This window comes from Uloborus diversus, chromosome 1, assembly GCF_026930045.1.
Source record: "Uloborus diversus isolate 005 chromosome 1, Udiv.v.3.1, whole genome shotgun sequence".
Lineage (NCBI taxonomy): Eukaryota > Metazoa > Arthropoda > Arachnida > Araneae > Uloboridae > Uloborus > Uloborus diversus.
The window spans coordinates 246,246,959-246,268,505 of NC_072731.1; the positions used below are offsets into that span (position 1 = coordinate 246,246,959).

Consider the following 21,547-nt stretch of genomic DNA (forward strand, 5'->3'; position numbering starts at 1 on the left):
GTGTACAGTTTGATTTTATATTTCTTTCTGTGGAATGGCAATACACGCACTCCTTGGATTGGAATTGTCTGCTAATGTTTACTGCTTGCATGGTTTTGAATTACTTTGGTATTCAAATATAATAACGTTTTTGTAGATAACACGACGAATATTCTTAGATATATTTTCTATTATATTAGATAGAGGGAAAATGTGTGTTATTCTGTTGATTTCAAGCAACATAATAAAATAATGGGCTCTAAAACGCCTAAAAATTTTTCGTGGATTGATGAAGGGAAACTTGCTGCATTTGGGTGTCCATCAACACCACAAAATATCCGTTATCTAATTGAAAACGACATAACCTACCTTGTCACGCTTTCACCAGAAACTTCTCCTCCGATTCATGCATTTCCTCAAATTACATGGGTTGAGATAAAAATAAGAGAGTTTCATCCTCCTAGTAACTACCAAGTAGAAAAGTTCATAAGCACTTGCGAAGAAGCTTTTTCCGAAAATAAGGTACTATTACAAAATTCAAGGAATCTACCGTAAAATACCATTTTCCACTTTTGAACAGTAAATTTGATGCTTCAATCTTTAGAGCATTAATGAAACTAAAAATCATCTGAATACCCAATATATTTTTAATAGTTGTTTGTATATATTTAGCATCAATTTCTATGAATATGCAACTCATTTTTCCCTTAGTTCCGAAGGAAAGCCGCATAACTTTGTTTACTTTTCCATTTAACAGTTGGGGCTTCAACTGTTAGAGTAAAAACAAATTTAAGGAAATTGAAAAGCAAAATTTTCAAAATAGTATGAACTTTGATTAATACAGATATTAAAAATTTGCTGACATTTATATGCATGCATAATTATTATTTTTGATGAATTCTTTTGAATGTTGACTTAATGGAAAGGAGAAAGTTTTAAGATTGGTTGTAAATGTGTAAGCTATTTTTAAATTTATGCGTTAATTACTTTTTTTAATCAAACATTGGCAAACTAATTTTTAAAAAAAATTATTTTGTTGCATATCAAAGAGGTTTAGTAGTTGGAGAGAGTGGAATAGTTCATGATGTCTTTTGAAACGTTAAAAATCCTTCTTTTAAGAAGTTAAAGAGAGATTTTTAAATCTTTGGATTTGCATGATTTAAATATTGAGCCACAAATAGTTACCCATTATAGTTATGTAACTGAAGCAGAGATGCCCCCAGAGGGAGTTTCATCTCACAGGCTGCACAATTAAAATTCTTGGTGGGGGATGTCCCTTTCTTGGGGGGGGGGGGAGTTGTGGCATGTTGGGGCGCTTATCTACTTTTCATTTTTTATCTCATCAAAACATTAAATGGGCAATTTTATTTTGGACAATGAATTTCATTAAATATTTTTCATCATCTCAGATTTTTTAAATTTTATATTCAACTCATTAATTTGTTTTGTATTAATCTTTTGATTGAACTTTGAAATGGGTCCAACGTGCCCCGGACCTGGGGTATGTTGGTTGTCATTACGAAAACAGCTTCTGTTACAATTTAAATGATAAATATTATCAAGCATTTTAACTAACTTATGTTGTTTTGTGTTTGGAATGAAAAAAAATTTTGAAGATCAATGAAACATTAAATTGACTAACTTCTGTTTTTTTCATTTTAATTTTCTCAAAAATCTGAACAACTTGTACTTGTATCTTCATCAACTTCACTGTTGCAAAAAATTAGAATATTATTTCTCCAATTCTTCCGCACCGGGTTCTTGATTTGAAAAAATGCTGTCATATATTTCTTTATGACAATAAATAAAGAAACTACAAATAATCTTAAATCAAAAAGACTTACTTTAGAAAAGGAATTCAACTTATTGCTCCATTCTTCATAAAAACCATTTTAAAAAAATATGTTACAGACTTATGAAAATTTTTTAATGCTGCCAAAACAACAAGAAAATGGTCTCTGAAATAAAATTAGTTAAATGTAACTGCTCCATGTTATTTCATTATGAAATTTGTAAAGCTATAGTTGGTTATAAATTAAAATAAAAAATAATTGTAGTATTAAAATTATCGAGATTATTCCAAACTGCCCCAACAAGACCCAACTGCCTCTACTCCTTTTCATTTTAGAGATACCCTAGTATTTTTTTTTTTTTCATGGAGAGGGGGGAGGGGGGAAGGCTCCTCAGACAAAAGTATTGCAAAAGTGGGGAGGGAGTTGAAAGCAATCATAAGCCAAGGAATCATGAATTTTGATATGCTAAATTCTATGGCACGCAAATAAATATAATCAGAATTTTAGTTTGTTGTGATATAGGTATTCATATGTTTGCAAAAATGCTTGGATGATGCCTTTCCATTGAAAATTGATAAGTTGTAGTAGTAGTAATAAGTAGTGTAAATAAGTGTATAAGTAGTAATAAGTTGTAATCATTAGTATTACAAGACTGCAACTTCCAGTTGCAGTCTTGTTAGATAGACTGCAACTTCCAGTTTAGTAATAGTTTAGAGACCAGTAAGATAGTTTAAAGAGGATGTTTTATAGCAAAACAACTTCTAGGTACTACTATACTAAAACAAGGCTACATGTAGAGTACTCTGAGCAGCATTGACAGACTGGCACAATTTTATTAGGTACATATAATCTCAACAAAATAAGATTTTTTTTTTAAAATAATGATGATATACTGATTTTAGCTTCTCAGCAGATGTAATACATTAGCTAATGAATGGATTAATTAATCGAATTAAGACTAGGGAAGGTTAGAGCTATGCTATTTTTCCTTGGTAGATTTGCCAATGAGGATTGAAGGCAAATTAAGTTGTCTTTGAAGACAATTCATAGTACTCATGATGCATTTAGATCAGGGTCCAAAATTTTTGTTGTGTGCATTCCTCACTCATTAATTGCTGTGTTTTTCCCAGGGCCTGATTACTAAATAGGCCAACTAGGCCGTGACCTAAGGCCTCCGAAATTTAGGGTTCCCCAAATGGCTGAAATTACTATAGTTTATGGCTAATATTATCAAAGCCAATGTCTAAAGTTATAAAATTTGATAACATGGGACCCCCAAAAAAATATTTGGCCTAGGGCCCCTTGATATCTTAATCGAGTCCTGGTTTTTCATCTACCCTTAATTAGGGCTAGTTCCGAAATTAATTCAGCTACATAATATTTAAAGTTGAGAGTGCTAAAACAGAGTGAATCAGTTGGTTAAATTTTGCCCTAAGTGTTCTAAAATCATCAGATGAAAGCAGAATGTAAGAATCCACGGGACAAATCAGAATTTTTTCCCAACTGTGAAAGTTTCCGATTAGGGCTATGGAATGCTCGCTTAATATTGAATTTTCAAACAGTGAATAATTTCAAACACATTTCTGATAGCTAGTTAATAGACCCAATTTGATAGGATTTACTCCACTATAATTTTTTTAAAAGTTGTTTTCGCAACAGTTGGGATTTACTCCAATGTGATTTTTTTTTTAAAAAAGTTGTTTTCGCAACAGTTAGGATTTACTCCACTATGAAAATTTTTTAAAAAAGTTGTTTTCGCAACAGTTATTATTTACTCCACTATGAAATTTTTTTTAAAAGTTGTTATCGCTACAGTTACTTATTTACTCCACTATGAAATATTTTAAAAAAAAGTTTTTTTCGCAACAGTTAAGACTTACTCCACTATGAAAATTAAAAAAAAAAATTTGTTTTCGCAACAGTTAAAAAATATTTTTTATGCTGTTGATAGAACCACATAAAAAAGTTTCGCTTAGAAAATAACCCAAAAAGTAATCTCTAAACGGAATCAAATTAACCAAATGATAATAATTTTGTGGAATAGCCGGACAAAATTTCCCGAATAAGGAAATTTTTGGGAGATTACAGTGACTTCTCATCGGGATGCCCGTGTCCTCACTTAAAGATACTACCTCACACTCATTTTATGAATAATTTCGCCAATTTAGTCCAATCTGACTGAAATTTCCATATACCGCACAAAAACAGGTTTGGGTGTAATTAAAATAAAATAATATATATATATATATATATATATATATATATATATATATATATATATATATATATATATATATATATATATATATATAACCTATGTGTGCATTGTATACACATTGATTTTGCAATCAATGCTTTATTCTCAAACTGTTATAAAAAGGCCCACTTTTTTCTTAATTCCAAAAATTTAAACAAAGAATTCATTTTTTAAAGTGTTCAAGCTTTTTTTTTATATAGATTTGAAACATGTATTTTCAAAATGTTCCTTGCTAAATGATCCCAATAATCGTTTCCACAAATCTGTGCAATATTACAACTACATTAAAAATCAAGAAAATGTCGCTTAAATTTATTTTTTTTTTTAATTTTAGCAATTTTAAAAACTAACTTTTAAAATTAACTATACCTTAATACTAATATTGCTTTCATAATTTTCCATGTGTTTGAAATAGTATGAAGTTTCAAAGTAAGCAGTAGAATAAATTCGACAGTTTGTTCATTTTGCGGTATCCTTACCTTTACCTTTAATATCTTCTGTCTTCATTGTAGGTATTCCATCACAACGAAATAGCATGCGATAATACCAATTGATACTCAATACAAAAGAAAAAAATAACCGAAACAAGTTTTTTTTTTTTTTTTTTTGTGTGCTAAGAGAGAGAGAGAGAGAGTGACGCTTAACTTTCTCAAAATTCAAAACAAAATTTTAATACTCATTTTGAAGGTGTTCACTTATCTTTTTTGTAAAATCTTGTACTCTTATTGTGTAAAAAAAAGTATTACATAGGTACATGAGCAAAAATTGTGTTTATTGAATTGAATAAAAAAGTAAGTCAGTATCCTTAAAAAACAATATGAATTGCGATGCATTCTAGGAACACTGGCAAGAAATTTGAACGAAAAAAGCTGCCATACATTTCAAGACTTTTCTCCTGAGAATGTTACGCATATGTTTTTTCTTAGATCCTCTGAGGCTTTTTATTGACTCTAATGCAGCTTTCTCAAATATTTTTGAAACACATAGCATCTTTTTTCTGCGTAATTTCTATAGTCGAGGAAAACCTAACCTGGCAGCATTGTGAAGGCTGCACAGATCCTAATAATTAGGACCTAATCATAGCATTGCCGCGTTTGGCTTGCCCCAACCATAGTGTTTTAAATTTGAAAAAAATGTGGATAAATCGGGGACTATGAAAGTGAAGTTATGTACCATATCGATGAGCCGTTAAAAATGGGTACGAGAAGAAATAATTATTCAGCCCCTGAACTAGAATTTTTACGAACTATGACGTTAGGATTTAAGAGAAGAATAAGATTTTTTTTTCTATCTCTTCGTTAAGATTTGTTTTCCAAACGTAGCAATCTGCAATTGTCATGGGTAGTATGAATAAAATTAGTATTATCCATGAAATTTGAATTCATGTATATTATTTTCTTAATTTATACTGGGCAGACTGACAAATAGGAACGTTGAATCAACTACAGCAACAATGGATGATTTTTGCAAGTATTTTATTGAATTATTTTTCTGTGCATATTTTCCAGCAATCAATTAGTGTTTCTCCCTGGTCTTTTTAGGAGGGCGCTGCTCTCTGCCTCTTTTTCTCACTTTTCAATGCTACTTCTGTGCCCCTTTGGATTTTTTGACAAAACTTCCGCACAAGGCTTTTTTTTTCTTTTGGTCATGAAGCGTATTTCCCTCTTTCCCCTCCTAATTATTTAGTTTGAATATAAATCGGAATTTTCTATGTATTTAAGATAATCTTCCAAACAAAACATTAAAAAGATTCTTAACGACTATTTAAAAAATAATAACAATAGTAACTACGTATGAAAAAAAATTACTAATAAAAATTACTTGGATTTTGTATCCATATAACATACATAAAAGGAAAAAAGCACCCTATCTACTACAAAATACCTAGTCAAAAATGGCCCTCTTTATTGAATTAAAGTGAAGAACGGGGAATCAGTCTGCCCCCTTTTTGCTTTTACAAAACGAGCTGATGTGTACATCACATGAATTCCTTTTACTCCAATTTAACTTCCTTTTTTGTAAAAGGAAGTATTGTATTCGCGAAAAAAATTTCACTCAAAAATCGACCTTAATTTCCATTTTACTCACCCTCGAATAAATATTGAGGTTTTTTTTTTTTCGACTCGACCACTCGTGCATATATACCTAAGAACGTGTAGACATCCGAAATACCCATTTTGAGGATTCCCGAGTTAATTACAACGAGTTTTCTAGTGACGTCTGCATGCACGTATGTATGTCGCCTAACTCAAGAACGGTGAGTCCTAGAAAGTTGAAATTTGGTACGTAGACTCCTAGTGGGATCTAGTTGTGCACCTCCTCTTTTGGTTGCATTCGGGTATTTCTAAAGGGGTCCTCTGCCCCTTTTTGAGGGGAAATCATTGTTAATTTCGATGTAAACTCAAGTGGTGTTATAATTTGGCGGACACTTGGCGATATATCGCCAGTCTTTTGGTCGCCAAGTTTTGTCGCTAATTTGCCGACCAATCTGGCGATTTTTTTTTATTTTTAAATCTGGTTTCAATTTGGCCACTGTTGGTGATATTTAGAGAGTTAACTACTGAATCACATTAAAATTGCCAGTAATGGGGAAATGCCATTAAATTGGAGTAAAAGGAAGTCATGTGATGCACACATCAGCTCGTTCGGTCTAGGGGAAGCACTAATTTATTATAGATGCTAGGAATTTTTCCATAAGATCATGTCCTGATTATTTTATTTTCAGGCTGTCGGAGTTCATTGCCGGATGGGTCGTGGTAGAACTGGAGTAATGGCAGCATGTTATTTTGTCAAATTCTGTGATATGACCCCTCAAAGTGCAATGGGTTTAGTTCGAAAGATGAGGCCAGGATCTATTGAAACATACTCCCAGGAAGAGGCAGTAATGGATTATTACTGGACATTGTGCAAGAAAAGACAATCTTGATTCTTGACTTCTTTTCTTTAAGACATCATAACGTTGGAACATACCAAATTGGTGAAAAAAATTCCCTCTGTGCCAACAGTCGTTGCTATTTTGGCTTCTTATGTTTTAGGTTTGCGTTTTAATAAAACTGTTCATGTTAGTTAATGACTTGAATTTCTTTATTTAATAGATTATTTAATAATATAATTGTTTAATTTATAATATATTAAATAACACTTTGTTTACGTAGTAACAGAGCTTACAATAGGGTGGTTTCCTTTAGTCAAAAGTACAACTTTTAGTCATTGAAATGGATAGAATGAGCAAAAATAGAAAAAAAAAAATACATGGACCCAAAAAATACTTTTATTTTCCCAACAGTTTTTTTTTTTTTTTTTTAAATTAATTTTTTTGAATGTCCGATTTTTCAAACAAGGCATGGTCTTTAAGACATCACAAATGATGCATTTTGGCGCATCTTTCTATCACGGTTCCACGTTATGATAATCAAGCAGCGAATTAAAATTCCTCTCTACGCTTGCTATCAACCATATCGTTGCCAATACATGTGAGTAAAGATGCGAATTAAATATTTTGTTATGTGAATGGCAACATTGAATGGCATTTCATCATTTGTGATGTCACACGACAGAAGTGTAAACAATGAAAGCGCAGAGATTTAAGTAATTTTTTAAAAATATTAAACTTAAATAAATTATTTAAAAAATGGTCAGATCCTATGTTTTTCAGCATGCTCTTTCAAAAAAAATACTTTTAAAATTTTGAAAACGACCCCACATTCAACCTATTAAGTAAAATGGATCAAGTTTTTTTCGACGAATAATTAAAATAAACCTGATTGTAAAAATCTAATTGCAGTAGTTATATAACTTTGCTCTAAATAAAAATTAAATGTTAAAGAATTATAGAAGCGTAATGTTAGTGAGATTTTTGGGATAATGGAAAGGCATAAAGTTTTTACAACTTAATAAACTTTCAAAAGTTTTTAACTTCATGTGAATTTCGGTATTTCATCATTAAGAGTACTTAATGATTCCTTCGTGATAATCATCATATTTAGAAATAATTGTGCGAATTAGTAAGCAAATCCGAGAATTGTCAAGATGCACCAGAAATTTTTATGGGGAAAATATATTAGCTGCATTGTTTAAAAGATGCTACTACTTGATTTGTTCGTTTGTAAATTTTTTCGTATCTATTTCGTCAGATGAGAGGCATATTTATTTTTTTTTTAGAAATAATTTTAAAATGTTGAACAGGGGCCTCGGTAGTGCAGTTGGTTGGCGTGTCATTGTAGTAATCCCGAGGTGGTGGGTTCGATTCCCGCCCGTTGCCCTGGTTGTAATTTCCCTCTCTGTGCTGTTAATTCTGTCCTGCACTATGTCCCTGTATTGTGCTATCTGTCAAATTCGACGTGAGTTCATAAACGGGTCCTGTGTGACCAAGTACACGAACTCGAAATGTATGTTGTCAATAAACCAAATAAATAAATGTTGAAAAGGTATGTTTGACACAATTTGCGGTCTCAGCTACTTAAGAGAATATTGATTAGGTGCTAGAAAGTCAAAGTTAGTCTACGGGAAAGTAGGCTCGTTTAGTTCAGGACGGAGCTTCTTGTTTCTTCTTTCTTTTATTTTTACGGGAAAGTGGCCTAAAACTAGAGCAGTCAGAACTTCAAATAAAATGTATTTTGGGCAAATAGAAATAGACCCGAGGCATTACAGTGAAACATTTCAAATTCAAGCTTGTATATAAATTAAGAACAATTGCAATGAAATCTCGGCAAAAAGAACTTCTTTAATTACAGAAATTAAAGCATAAGCTTAAAATAACAAATCTTAAAAATTACAAACTTTCTTTCTTTTACAAAAATACTTTAATGTACACGTATGAAATGGTAAAGGAGTGTTTTTTTCATGTGACTCATAAAATGTCAAGCATTTATATGCAGATGAATGTTGATTGCAACTTTCTTCATTTTTGATGCTCTGCAATAAAAGAAGAAAAATTCATTATTATAGTTCAAATTTTGCTTTGTTTTCTTTGTTTATTGTTTACATCAGAATTTTTCTTGCGTAGTTGCTATTATTTAGCAGAGTACAGTGACTGCATTTTGCGTAATAAAAACACATATAATGTGATAAAAATAATAATGTTTATCCTAATACAGATCCATACATTTGAAACAGCTAAAATATTTTGAATGTACAAGTTTATTACGTTGATATTGATGATGAAAATCAAAATTAGTTCATTAGTAAAAATAAGTAATTTCGATGACTCCTGCTCAAAATTGTAAATGCTTTTCTTAGTTGTTTCAAACAATTACATAAGAAAAGTAATAATAAAATAAAATAAAACAAGGTTTGCAATGCACTTTTACAAATGTAAACAAGAAAGGAAGAAATGTGTAAGAGTAAAATATAGATTTAAAATGTAAACAGACATTTGTATATAAAAATATAAGTTTACATACATGGTACATAGCTCAGTTTCACACTCCTTATTTTCTTTAATTTTGTTTTTGTACTAAATCTATAAAATGAAAAATATATCAGTATGAAATACTTTTCAAAACAGAAGAAAAAAAAAGGGGGGGGGGGCAACATCTGACATGAAATCAAGATACTCCTTCCTCACTTTAATTGGGGGAAAAGTTCGTTTTAAAGTGATTAATTGACTTAAAAAATTTTCTTTGTTCAATTGACTTTGTTGTTTCCGATAAAACAATTAAAAATCGTTGAAAAATCTCAAAATTTGCAAAACCTTTCTGAACTAAAACTCTGAAATACAGTAGAACGTCAAAAACTCGAATGCGCCTTTATGTGGTACCCGCACGGCTTTGCCCGTAATAGAAAAAAATAAAAGGTCTTTTGGTTCGCCTGTATATTTATAAATAATGTATGGTGAATTTTCTCGCCAATTGACTTGTACCCATGTTACGGTTCCACGTTATGATGATTTCGTATCTCGCCAATTGACTTGTGCCCATGTTACGGTTCCACGTTATGATACTTTCGTCATTTACTCGTCCATCTTATGATAGTTTTGTTCTTAAAATTGGAATAGAAAAAGAACCACATCGAATTTTCGCAAAAATCGTTTCGAGGTGCATACCCCCATGCTACGAACTAACTTTGTGCCAAATTTCATGAAAATCGGCCGAACGGTCTAGGCGCTATGCGCATCACAGAGATCCAGACATCCTCCGAAAATTCATCAGATAGAGAGACTTTCAGCTTTATTATTAGTATAGATTAATAAATTTTCAGTTCAGTAAACATACATATTGTGTAACTACTTAATTTTATTAAATGACAAGCAAATTTCCTGTATGGGATTTTCGTGGTTATTTTCGAACAATTTGAAAATCTTAACCCAATCAGTTCGGATTTTTAACGTTCTAATGTGCAAGAAAAAGTTTCAAGAAACTTGGAATGTAGTCTTTCCTTGAGGAGTGTCACTCTGCAGTGAAACTAACTTTAAGATGTTAGCTGCCCCTCGCGTTTATGAGGAAATCCGTCAGACGATGCGCGCAGTGCGTAGGTATTGAAAGGCAAACCACTTTTTTTTTTCTTTTTTTTTTTTGCTCAAACTGATTCAATAAAATCCGTCAAAGTGTGAGATAAGTACTTTTTAAGTACATTAATGATACGATCATGATGTAACTAAAAATGTGATATTTTAGTTCCAAATCGCATTTTATACTGTCTGCTAATGAAAACGGCGGCAAAGGGCCTGATTACCGTACAAATCAACTACGCCTGGGCCTGGAGCCTCATCTTCTCAAAGGGGCACCGAATTTTCATGCTTAAGCATAGCGTTAAAAATCATGCATTTTTGAAAAAATAATAAAATAATTTCTGACTTGTTAATTAAAAAAAAAACCTCTTTAGATACTTTATTAGTATTTATCTTTTGAGTTGGCTGAATATGAGTAAAAAAACTTCTCTTGAGAATTTCATACTAAGTTAAGCATAGTTACTATTTTTGCCTCCCCCCTCCTCCTTTATTAATAAGCTGACTAATGGAGCAAGAAAGACTGAAAAAAGAAATGCTTGGTAAATGACCTATTTTTTCTTTTGAATATTTGTTTGTGGGAGGGGGGAGCAATGTGCTCTTCACTGTTGAATTGAGCAACATACAAATATCTTTATCTTTACTAATAATAAAGCTGAAAGTCTCTCTGTCTGTCAGGATCTCTTTGACGCGCATAGCGTCTAGACCATTTGGCCGATTTCCATGAAATTTGGCACAGAATTAGTTTGTAGCATTTGGGTGCGCATCTCGAAGCGATTTTTAAAAAATTCGATTTTGTTCTTTTTCTATTCCAATTTTAAGAACATTATTCCGAGCAAAATTAATCATAAGATGGACGAGTAAATTGCCAAGTTATCATAACGTGAAACCGTAACATGGGCAAGCCAATTGGTGAGAAATTCATCATACATTATGTGTAAATATACAGGCGAACCAAAAGACCTTTTAATTTTCTGCTACGGGCAAAGCCGTGCGGGTGCCACTAGTTTGGTTATAAAATGGATATGACAAATCAGTGGCGGTTTCTAGGTATATGTAAACAGGGCTATCACGACACTGCAGAAAAAGTATACATTATTTTGCGTTGACTTAGAGTGATCGAATAGAGAGGGGGACTCCAAAGTAGTGAGGGCCTTGGGACCTAAGTTTAAGTTCGCTGGGCCCTACCGCGGCCAAAACGGAAATCTCAGTGTCTGTCGTCGATCTGAGACGGCAGCTAACGGGTTGAAAATAATGGATGGAAGCTCTATTTTTAGGAAGTGAACGGCATCAACGCGCTCATTGCTGCTGTCTGACAAGTTTAGCGCATAATTAAAATAGAATCCCCCCTGTTTATATACATCCAACGCCTAATGGGGTTGTTTCCAAAATTTTAAAAGTATTCTTCTTTTTCTGAAAGAGCATGCTTAAAAACATAGGATCTCACCATTTTTTTAAATAATTTATAAAAGTTTAATATTTTTTAAAAATTAATTAAATCGGTGCGCTTTCATTGTTTACGCTTCTGTCGTGTGACATCACAAATGATGAAATACCATTCACTGTTGCCATTCACGGAGCACAATATTTGATTCGCATCTTTACTCACGTGTATTGGCAATGATAGGGTTGATAGCAAGCGCAGAGCGCAATATTTAATTCGCTTCTTGGTTATCATAACGTTTAAACGTGGTAGAAAGATGCGCCAAATTGCATCATTTGTGACGTCATCAAGACCATGTTTTGTTTTAAAAATCGGACATTTTTAAAAAATTAATTAAAAAATAACTGTTGGGAAAATGAAAGTATTTTCTGGGTCCATGCTAATTTATTTTACTCATTCTATCAATTTCAGTGACTAAAAGTAGTACTTTTGACTGAAGGAAACAACCCCATTACACAACGCTTCTGTTATTCGACATACCTTTCAGACGTAAAATTGGCAAAAATTCAAAATAAATTACCCGCTTTGACGCAAATTCAATATCAGTTTAATAAACAGGAAAAAGCTGATTTTTCAAAAATGCTATTGTAAAAATCTGGCCGAATTATCTGAAACGTCATTTTTTTTTTTTTTTTTTGGCTTTAAAAACATATAATTCAACCGTTTTCATGCAGTCAGAAACACCTCTGGAATTGCTTGTCTATCTGTACTACTGCTGGTTCCGACAGGTTCAGATGATCGGCACTCTACAGATTGGTCCGAAAGTTGGTGTACGCCCTTGCCCCCCTTTATTTTCAACATGTTAGCTGTCGTTGTTTATTTTTTTTCTTTAGACAAGTACTTTGAAGTCTTAAGAGTGTTAACATTTGCAGAACACCATCTATAACGTAACACAGTTGAATTCTGCTCCATTTTCTTGCTGTTTGTGGCAAAGCATCTCCGAATCACCGAAACTTCGTCAGTAGAGCATTCAGACATCACTACTCTCTGCGTGGTTTGTTTTGATCATAACCACCCATATGCATGCAAAGAACCTAAGATTAGCAAATGTGTTAAAACCAAGAACCAAGTTCTGAGAGGGGGTTTCGACTCCCCTGCTCCCGACTGCGCCACTGAACTCCACAAAGCATCTGCGAAAATATGGCGCAGATTCGACCAGAACTAACTTAATGTCGAAAATTAAGGGGGAGGGGTACGCGACTTTCGGACCATTTTGTATTGTATTTAGAATATTTTTGTGAACGTTAGAGAAACTGTACTTTACAAAAGCACCTTTTGCAAGATATTTCGAAAAAGAAAGGGGGGAGGGGGGTAACGACAGGTAGAAAGAACCGGGCAGAAGAGAGACCATGTCAGCCTATTTGGAAATCTGCCCGGCCCTTGAGAGGGCCCGGTTCGGAAACGAAGTATTTTGTTTTATAAGTTTTGTGGGGGAAGGAGATCCGGATATCAAACAGACAAGGGGTACTCCTTGGATCTCGGCAAACCCTGAAAAAGAAATATCAAGTCCTTTCGTATTATATTAAGTACAGAAAAACTTCGGGAAATTGCCAGTTTACCTGTTCTTTGTCTGTGTAAGTTTCCCATTTTCTTATTTGAAGCAAATTTTGTTTCATCTAAGGATTGGGAATCGTCTAGTCTCAGAGCAGGCCAAGATCTACTCAAGTGAGAGTTTCTAGAAATACATTTTACTAATTTAAGTAAAAAATAGAATTCAAGTTAAGTGCATATTTGAAAGAAAGTAATTTCATTAGGAATTTCTAACTCTAAAAGTTCTAGCTAGATTTTAAAAAAGAAATTATAGAAATTATAAAATTAATAAAATACATAAATTTGAAATGGATGAAATGAAATTTAACGTAAAGAAATGTTTAAAAAAAAACATTCAGAATACTGCATTATCTTCGGTAATTTCAAAAGCATTGTTATTATCAACAAAATTTTACATGTATAGAAAACTACGGATGTGATATGAGATACAATTTAAGTGTTTGTTAATAAATTAGTTAACTTTACTTCATTGAAGAATTCAGATAGATCGAATTCTGAATATCAGGATATTCGTCCCAGTATTGTTCTTTTTCTGTTGTTTTAAAAGTATCCATCCTTTCAGTTTTCTTCTATAAAGAAATAGAATAAATAAAAATTGATGCGTGTACTCGCGTACACACACACACACGTTAAAAGTTGCGCATCTTGGAATCCTAATTTTTAATGAATTTTTCGTTGAATATGTTGAGAGTGAAATTTTTTCAAGGCTGCGGAGTCAGTCGGAGGGAAAATGTCCGATTCTGACTCCTGGAATTTTAGAGCCTTCGACTCCAACTTTTTTACCCCAAAATCAGTCTGACTCCGACTTCGACTCCTAAGCACTGAAAGAGTTACAGACTCGGAGGAAAAATGAACGACTCCGACTCCTGTAATTTTAAAGCTCCCGACTCCGACTCCGCAGCGCTGCAAATTTCAATCTGCAACAGATATAATGCACGCTTATGTACGACACCAAGTCTCAAGACCTCAAATGAGGTAATATTATCTAATACAGGGGTTCCCAACTCGGGGGTAATTACCCTCGAAAGGGGTAAAATGGGATTTTCCAAGAGGTAAAAATACGTACAATCATTGAGACATCTTTGGGTTATTTGTAAAAATCATGTGCATCAAATCTAATTACCTAATCAGTAATGACTAGTGAAAAAAGTTCTTAACTTGGAGCTCGTCTAACGATGTGTATTGGTCGAAACAATAACTATCAAACAATGTTTTTGTACCTAAACAATATCAACTGTCTCATTAATTCCTTTTTGGTATCACAAATTATAAAAAAGAGAGGTATTTTCTTTGCCCGAATGATTGAAATAGTTTAAAATATTTTTTTACTTTTCATAGTTACTTTTCAAGAGGGGAAAATCTCAATAGCTAATTTGTTTTCAGACTGAACGCTTTCGGGTTAGGAGGGAGAGGGATAATTGCTAATATTTTACCCACGTTTTCGGTATTGGCCTTAAAAAGGTTGGGAACCACTGACCTAGTAAATAGCAAGGTTCAAACATTAAGATTGTGTTTGAAAGTTACGGAGCAATTAGTTTTAGTACTGACGTTTTTCTAACAACAATAATGCAAAACTAAAGCTTTAGATCAGCTTAATTTTAAGTTTAAGAAAAAACGTTTAAAGTGAATGAATAGCTTACTTGATTTGATACGTCGTCGGAATGTCTCCAATAGTCCCCAAACCACTTATCGTTGTAATCTGTTTCGACTACAGAATTTCGAATTTTCCTCTGCTCCACTGAATGATATAGGCCCGAAAAGTATGGATACCTCAAAGCCTGCATAAAAATATAAGAAAAAGATCGTTGAAAGATTTGTGCGCTTTTTAAAATGGCAGAGGACAGTAGCTATGAATTTATGCAAATGAGACTCGTCATTTAGAGGATCTGGGGGGCGGGGGTGTTGGCCTCACCCCCTAGCTTTGGAAGATTAATGTTTTTACATATAAGTGGGCGTGGTTTTTGGCTGCTTTCCAATAAAATGTGCATTGAGTGCTAGGGTATGTCAGAAAAATAAAAGTTTTAATTTTTGACATGCACATTTGGGATATAATGTATTTGAACCCGAGAAATTCATTTCTAGTATTATTTTTGAAAAATACTAAGGTTTAGCTACAGAAAAACGAGCTCAAAGGTTTGAAAAAAGGTAAAAAATGCCCAATTTCCAAAATTCACGTAACTAAAATAATGTTGAAGCATAAGTCGGTACAGAAAACTTATCAAACCAAGGTTATACGAAAGAAAGTCGGGTGTCACACAAAAGCATGCATAAGAATAAAAATAAACGACTGAATAAATAAAAACTTTTCTGCACATAAAAATTTAGCAGTTTCCATTTTGTCCATCGGCACAAAATACTGATGAGACCTAAGTGTCTGCAAAACGAAATAAAAAGCTAATTGTGATGGATTTTCAGATTTAAGAGTTTTAAATATGCTTTACACAATTACACATTATTTTTCTTCAAACAGATTCAACGGAGCACATGAGTTAATAACAATTCTAAAGTAGACCGAAAATAACATGTGGTTGTTGACATTAAACAAAACACAGACAGGCTTTTGCCAAAAACTCAAATGTAACTAACTGATTATAACAATTTAGTTGGCTTATCACAAAAAAATTATATATATATATATATATATATTTGGCAAAAGCAGACATTATCCAATCTGTATGACAGAGCTGTTAAACAAAATTAAAACTTTACTACTAGCTGTATACGTAGGATGAATTTTACGTACATCGTCTCGTTTGATTTTATTGATAGATTTGCGTCATAATCATCTTGTAACATGTCTAAGTATTAGTTGTAAACCCGTTAATTACTATGACAATATTTCCTTTCTCACTGCTCTTACTGCTCTGATTCCTAATAAATTTGTCAGCCCAATTTTTCCCCATTGATTTGCTCCCCCCCCCCCACCCCATCCCCTTGTTTTTTTTTTTTTTTGCAATTGTTAATCTTCTTATTTTTATTAAAATATTTATATACTTTTAAATTTTGTCAGCATTTGCCTTCATTCGTTTCATGGTTATCTTCTTATTAATGTTATTTATGTAATAGCTTTATGTTTATTAATATTAGTCGTTCTTTTTCATGCTCTCGGGTTATGAATTTGTAAAAATAATACTAACAAATTTTCAAAATAGAACACTAAACCAGCGTATGTGTTATTTAAAATTTAGAAATATGCTCCTAATATGGACTCAATCTAAAATATTCAATTCATTGTGTGCAGAAAATTATAAAATGACAGTATGATATTTCGAATTAATTACAAAAGAACTATTTTAGTACCAATACAGCTGACGGTCGAAGACTTGGATTCCATTTCAACATGTCGCCAAATAATATCAAACCTTCCAAACTGATACCGAGTACCACACTCGAAAGCGAAAGGCTGGAAAATTTTGGGAAAACAAAATTCATCTGAGACGCCAATTGGTATCCTTCAGGCCATTCTCTCTGGAAAGAAAAAAATAACCCTTATTATGTGTTTTGAACCATTGTACAAGATTATTAAAAGTGTGTTATCATGTCCGTAAATGATTAGTTTCAAAGTTCTCTAAGCTTATTAATGATGAAAAGTTTAGAAAAAAATGATTCTGAAAACAAACGTTTAAATTGCTAATTGGTACATCTTAAAGTCGTATTTTAAATATCAAGTATCGTATTACGATGTGCTAAACCCTTCAGAAGTAGAAAAAAAACTGTGCTGCCAAAAAAAGAAAGAACGAAACTACATTTTGGAAGCATTTCATAACTATCGAAAAATAATAATTGAAAAATCATCGCAGAAAACATTATACTAATTAAATTTGCATAGTTCGTTCAGATTGATACCAAAAGAGAGAGAGGAGGGGGGAACTTATACATTTTAAAAACAGGATTAGCACATTTTAGGTTTATATAACTGCAAGAGGGGGGGGGGGGGACACAGCACAAGAGCTGGTTACTTAAAAATAATAAACCTGTGCTTCTTAGATAAAAAACTGGTGAAAAAACCTTCATAAATAATTACAAAATTTCTCAATTAATTCTCTCATTTAGCTCAAAATAATTACAAAAAGAAAAAAATTACTTAAAATTCAGAGAAATAATTAACTGTGGGCAAACATTTCATCAGTTCTGCTCAAAAAAGGAATAGATAAATAAAATAAATATGCTAGGGAATTATTTTTATCATTCAATTCTTGACCTGTTGATTTTGTAATATTTAATTACAGATTTCTAGTAATGGAAACAAAGTGAAATCACTTTCCATAAATGTCAACTACAAGGGTGGCTCGTACAACTCATGCAGTGGGTTGGTGTACACCGCCTTCGGTTGCGTACTTTGTGAGCTTCGAACCTTTCTTGCCACCTGCGGCGGTTCATTAGTTTTTTTTTTTCAATGCATTAATTACTCTCTTTTTTTGGCGCATATCTAATAATGCACTTTTGCTCGAACCAGGCCAAGATCAACTTTATTCCCGCGTCAAGCCAAACCATTTTCGCTCGAAGCCGGGCAAGGAACTATTGGCGATTTGGCAACAGCGTTCCGAATTTTCGGAACGAGGAAATTGTCAGCAAGGATAAACGATTTGACTAATACATCCAGTAATTCAAATCCTGCAAATGTGAGACTGGGCGTTTGAGGATCCCCGAAAAATTACGAATCTTTCGGTGCCTAAATCGACTCTCAGCTCTCTTTTGTTCTCGAGGAGATGAGGTTAAAGATACACAGGCGATAGACATTCACAAATTTTTGTAGTGTATGGAAGTTTACATAAAATTATAACAAAAAATTTTACTCACTCTTTCAGGCGTTCCTAGGACGGAAGAAATTCGAAATATTTGATCGATCTCACTTCTGCCTGCAAATAATGGTCTGAGGTTGTATAACTCAGCCATAATGCAACCTAAAGCCCAAATGTCGATAGGTGAATTGTAGTTGGTGGAGCGTAGCAAAATTTCAGGAGCTCTATACCTAAATAGGAAATGAAATGAAAAAAAAAATCGTAAGTTGTCGATAGTGAGTTTTGCGTGAATAGTGAATAGATAAGCAAATGTCTTGACCTGAGACCAAAGGTGGAGAACCTTTGTACACTTCGATGTCGGATTAAATTTGGTAGCTGTGCAAAAAGCTGCACGAACAGAATCTTAGGGTTATTGTTCTCAATTTAGTGTATTGTTTTTTAATAGGCACTGAAAAGCGAATGTAAATATTACCTAGTGCAGTGGCGTACTGGGCATGGGTGACACCCGGGGAGGTATTTTGTGGTGTCACCCTCCCCCCCCCCACCTACAAATGAAAAAAAAAAGCATTAATGTTCTATGAAAACATGAAATTCATACAATTTTCAGAAATTATGTGTTATTACGAAATTTTAAGTGGGTTAGTGTACAAAAGACAAATAAAACTATAGACGCTTTTTATATTACTTACTGTAGACGCATATGAGTAGAGCCGTTGAGAAGTCCAAAAAAAAAAAAAGGGTTGTACGAAATTGCTTGTCATAATTATTGCAAAAAGAAGAAAAAAAAAGGAGAACTTTTTGAAAAAGTCACTTGAGTTTGATATTTTATGCAGTTTTTTCAGACCATTGAAAAAATATATAAGGTAACTATTTTTTTTAAAAAATCCAACTTATTCCTTGCATTCGGCAGCTTACAAAACACCAATTGCAGCTTACAAAACACCAATATGAAAGATACTGTCCAACCACGGATTGCATGAAATTTTAAAACGTCCAGACAAGACTAATCTGTCTGAATGAGGGGGAAAAGTAAAAATTTGATGCCGGTATTCCGCTCATTTGAATGAGACTCTGCTTCTACAAAAGCTGGCATCGCTAAAAAAATAATAGATTCTTCCATTTCCGGCTGTAAAACGGATGTTTGTCTTTTCGTACAATCCGTGGTCAGACAGTACCTATAAAGATTTTCTTAATATTTGTAGATTTCACTCAAAATTTCATTTCCCGAATAACCGTAACAGCTTTGTCTTTTAGTATTAGGCCGAATGCTTTTAACGTCGTTACTGTTACTAGATGTTTCAAGATTTTAAGTTCATTTTGCTTTATAATATTTCAAGTGTGAATGGACTTTGGTGGAATAGGCAAGTCTAGATCATTGATAGTTTTTACGCTAATCTTATATTCGTACTTATCCAAATATCCAATATCTTGGGATATTAGAACATTTAATCAGAATTTTTCGAACACATTCATGGTTTCTCATTATAGTGGCACAGCAAAGGGTGCGTTTATGGGTCAACCCTTAAGACCCCCCATTTATAACCCCATTAGATTGTAAACCACATTGCCAATCCTAGTAAAATAATATATGCACAAGTAAGGACTGTATGACCAAACCAGCTAGGTCAAGAACTTTTGACTACATTAAATGAAAAACATTTGGGGACATTCCTTTCTGTCGATATTTTAGAACTTAAATAAAAAATAAATAAAAAATTAATTTGAATTTTGACGTCTTAAATTCAAATTACGTTTTTCCACAATCACGGACTGCGATAGGATCCTTCTCGCTGAGTTTCTTGTTTCCATAAATGAACTGGAATGAAAATTGAGAAGAAATTGGCACTCGTCACATTATGACTGGTGTTTTTCTCGATTAGGTAATACGAGGCGTAATCCATAAAAGAAAGAAATGGTCATCAGGACGTGGTAATAAATATCCGGTTTATTATGGCAAATTTGTAACCGTATAGCTCATTATAAAGATTAAATTTACAGTGCATTAATTTGTGGTATTTTCATTTCTTATTTAGTAATCTGCAATTTTTGAATTTAGATGAAGTTTTGAATCAAGACTTTTTCAAGTTCATCTGCGTTGATGTTTTTCCTGGAAAGCGTAATTATCTGCCCCTCCCGTTTTTTTTTTTTTTTTTTTTTAAGTAAAATCTGCTTAAATCAAGCCTTGAATGAATGCAAACGATTTGTAGCCATGGCGACGAAAATTTGTCGTCTTAAAAAATATCCAAACAAGGAGCTAAACTTATTCTCGTCGTCACAGTAATCTTTTAAAAAAAAATAAATAAAATAAAATTAAATTAAAAAAAAAAAAAACAGAGCAACGTCAACCTCGGTCAAGTGAGCTTAATAAGTAAAATAAAAAGTGGCAAACGTTTGAACTAGTAATTCAGCTGGACTGTTTCCAATTGAGTTACTATGGGCAACCCTTCTGCTGGGCTGAAAAATTCAGCAAATTTTCAAATCGCTTCAAGAAAAAAAAACACATATATAATAAGAATCCGATTCTATTTATAGTTTTTTTAAGCATCAATGACAGAATACTTACCACCTAGTGGACACATAATCAGTGTAGGGAGGTCTTGACCTTATTTCACGAGCTAAGCCAAAAATCTGCAATTTTTATTAAATCTGGACCCATACAGAGAACGTTTTCAGGTTTCAGGTCTCGATGGGAAAAATCCATGCTTGTGCATAAATGAAAGCCCTTCAAGGATTTGATGTAAAATGTTTTTGACTTCAAGTTCACGGAAAGGTCGATCCCTGAAAATAGATCATTTAACAACATTATAAAAAAAATTCTAACTATATCATGAAATAAAATTAAGATATAAAGTTACAAGCCACAGTAAAATTGAAACTGATAAAAATCAGGATGCGGAAAAAATAATTCAAATCTTTATGCAGAAAAACAATTTGAGAATACAAACTTTCCAACGAATAAAGTTCCAAGCCATTATTATTATTATTATTATTATTATTATTATTTTTTAATGCAAGGATTTTTTTTTTAATATGATTACATTATTCAAAGAGCAAAAGAGATCGTATTGCAAAAAGTTCTTTTTTCCCAGATCTGGATCTTCTACTTCATTAAGGGGCATACACATTCTTCATCTGAATGATTTCACACAGTTAATCAAAACTCTTAGTTTTAACCAAAACATAAAAATTAAGATTAATTTTTTTAAAACGAACTTGTAAGTCGGTATAACATGTATAAACTTAAACAGAATAAAATGGGAATTTTCACCCACCACTCCCAACGTCTAAGGCTTAAGGTACCTCAAAAATGATCAAATGATCAAAAAATATTTCATT

General features: G+C 32.7%; 2 protein-coding genes and 1 long non-coding RNA gene across 3 annotated transcripts in view; 1 reads left to right on the forward strand and 2 right to left on the reverse strand.

Moving 5' to 3' along the window:
* The first annotated feature begins 65 nt into the window (after positions 1 to 65).
* Positions 66 to 7,010, forward strand: LOC129226488 (dual specificity protein phosphatase 23-like). The gene is made up of 2 exons (XM_054861101.1): positions 66 to 501; positions 6,755 to 7,010. The coding sequence occupies exons 1-2, from the start codon at positions 232 to 234 to the stop codon at positions 6,953 to 6,955; spliced, it is 471 nt and encodes a 156-aa protein (XP_054717076.1). The 5' UTR covers positions 66 to 231; the 3' UTR covers positions 6,956 to 7,010.
* A 1,746-nt stretch (positions 7,011 to 8,756) lies between these two features.
* Positions 8,757 to 14,040, reverse strand: LOC129226498 (uncharacterized). The gene is made up of 3 exons (XR_008580789.1): positions 13,935 to 14,040; positions 13,478 to 13,593; positions 8,757 to 8,943 (listed from the first exon to the last, which is right to left on the reverse strand). It is a non-coding gene; the product is annotated as an uncharacterized LOC129226498 (long non-coding RNA).
* Positions 14,041 to 14,922: 882 nt separating this feature from the next.
* LOC129219757 (serine/threonine-protein kinase dyf-5-like) overlaps positions 14,923 to 21,547 on the reverse strand; it is a 12,072-nt gene continuing 5,447 nt past the window's right edge. The window contains 7 exon segments of the mRNA XM_054854054.1: positions 14,923 to 14,946; positions 15,110 to 15,247; positions 16,770 to 16,937; positions 18,270 to 18,441; positions 20,775 to 20,836; positions 20,838 to 20,900; positions 20,902 to 20,989. Of these exon segments, the coding sequence (XP_054710029.1) occupies positions 14,923 to 14,946; positions 15,110 to 15,247; positions 16,770 to 16,937; positions 18,270 to 18,441; positions 20,775 to 20,836; positions 20,838 to 20,900; positions 20,902 to 20,989 (715 nt within the window).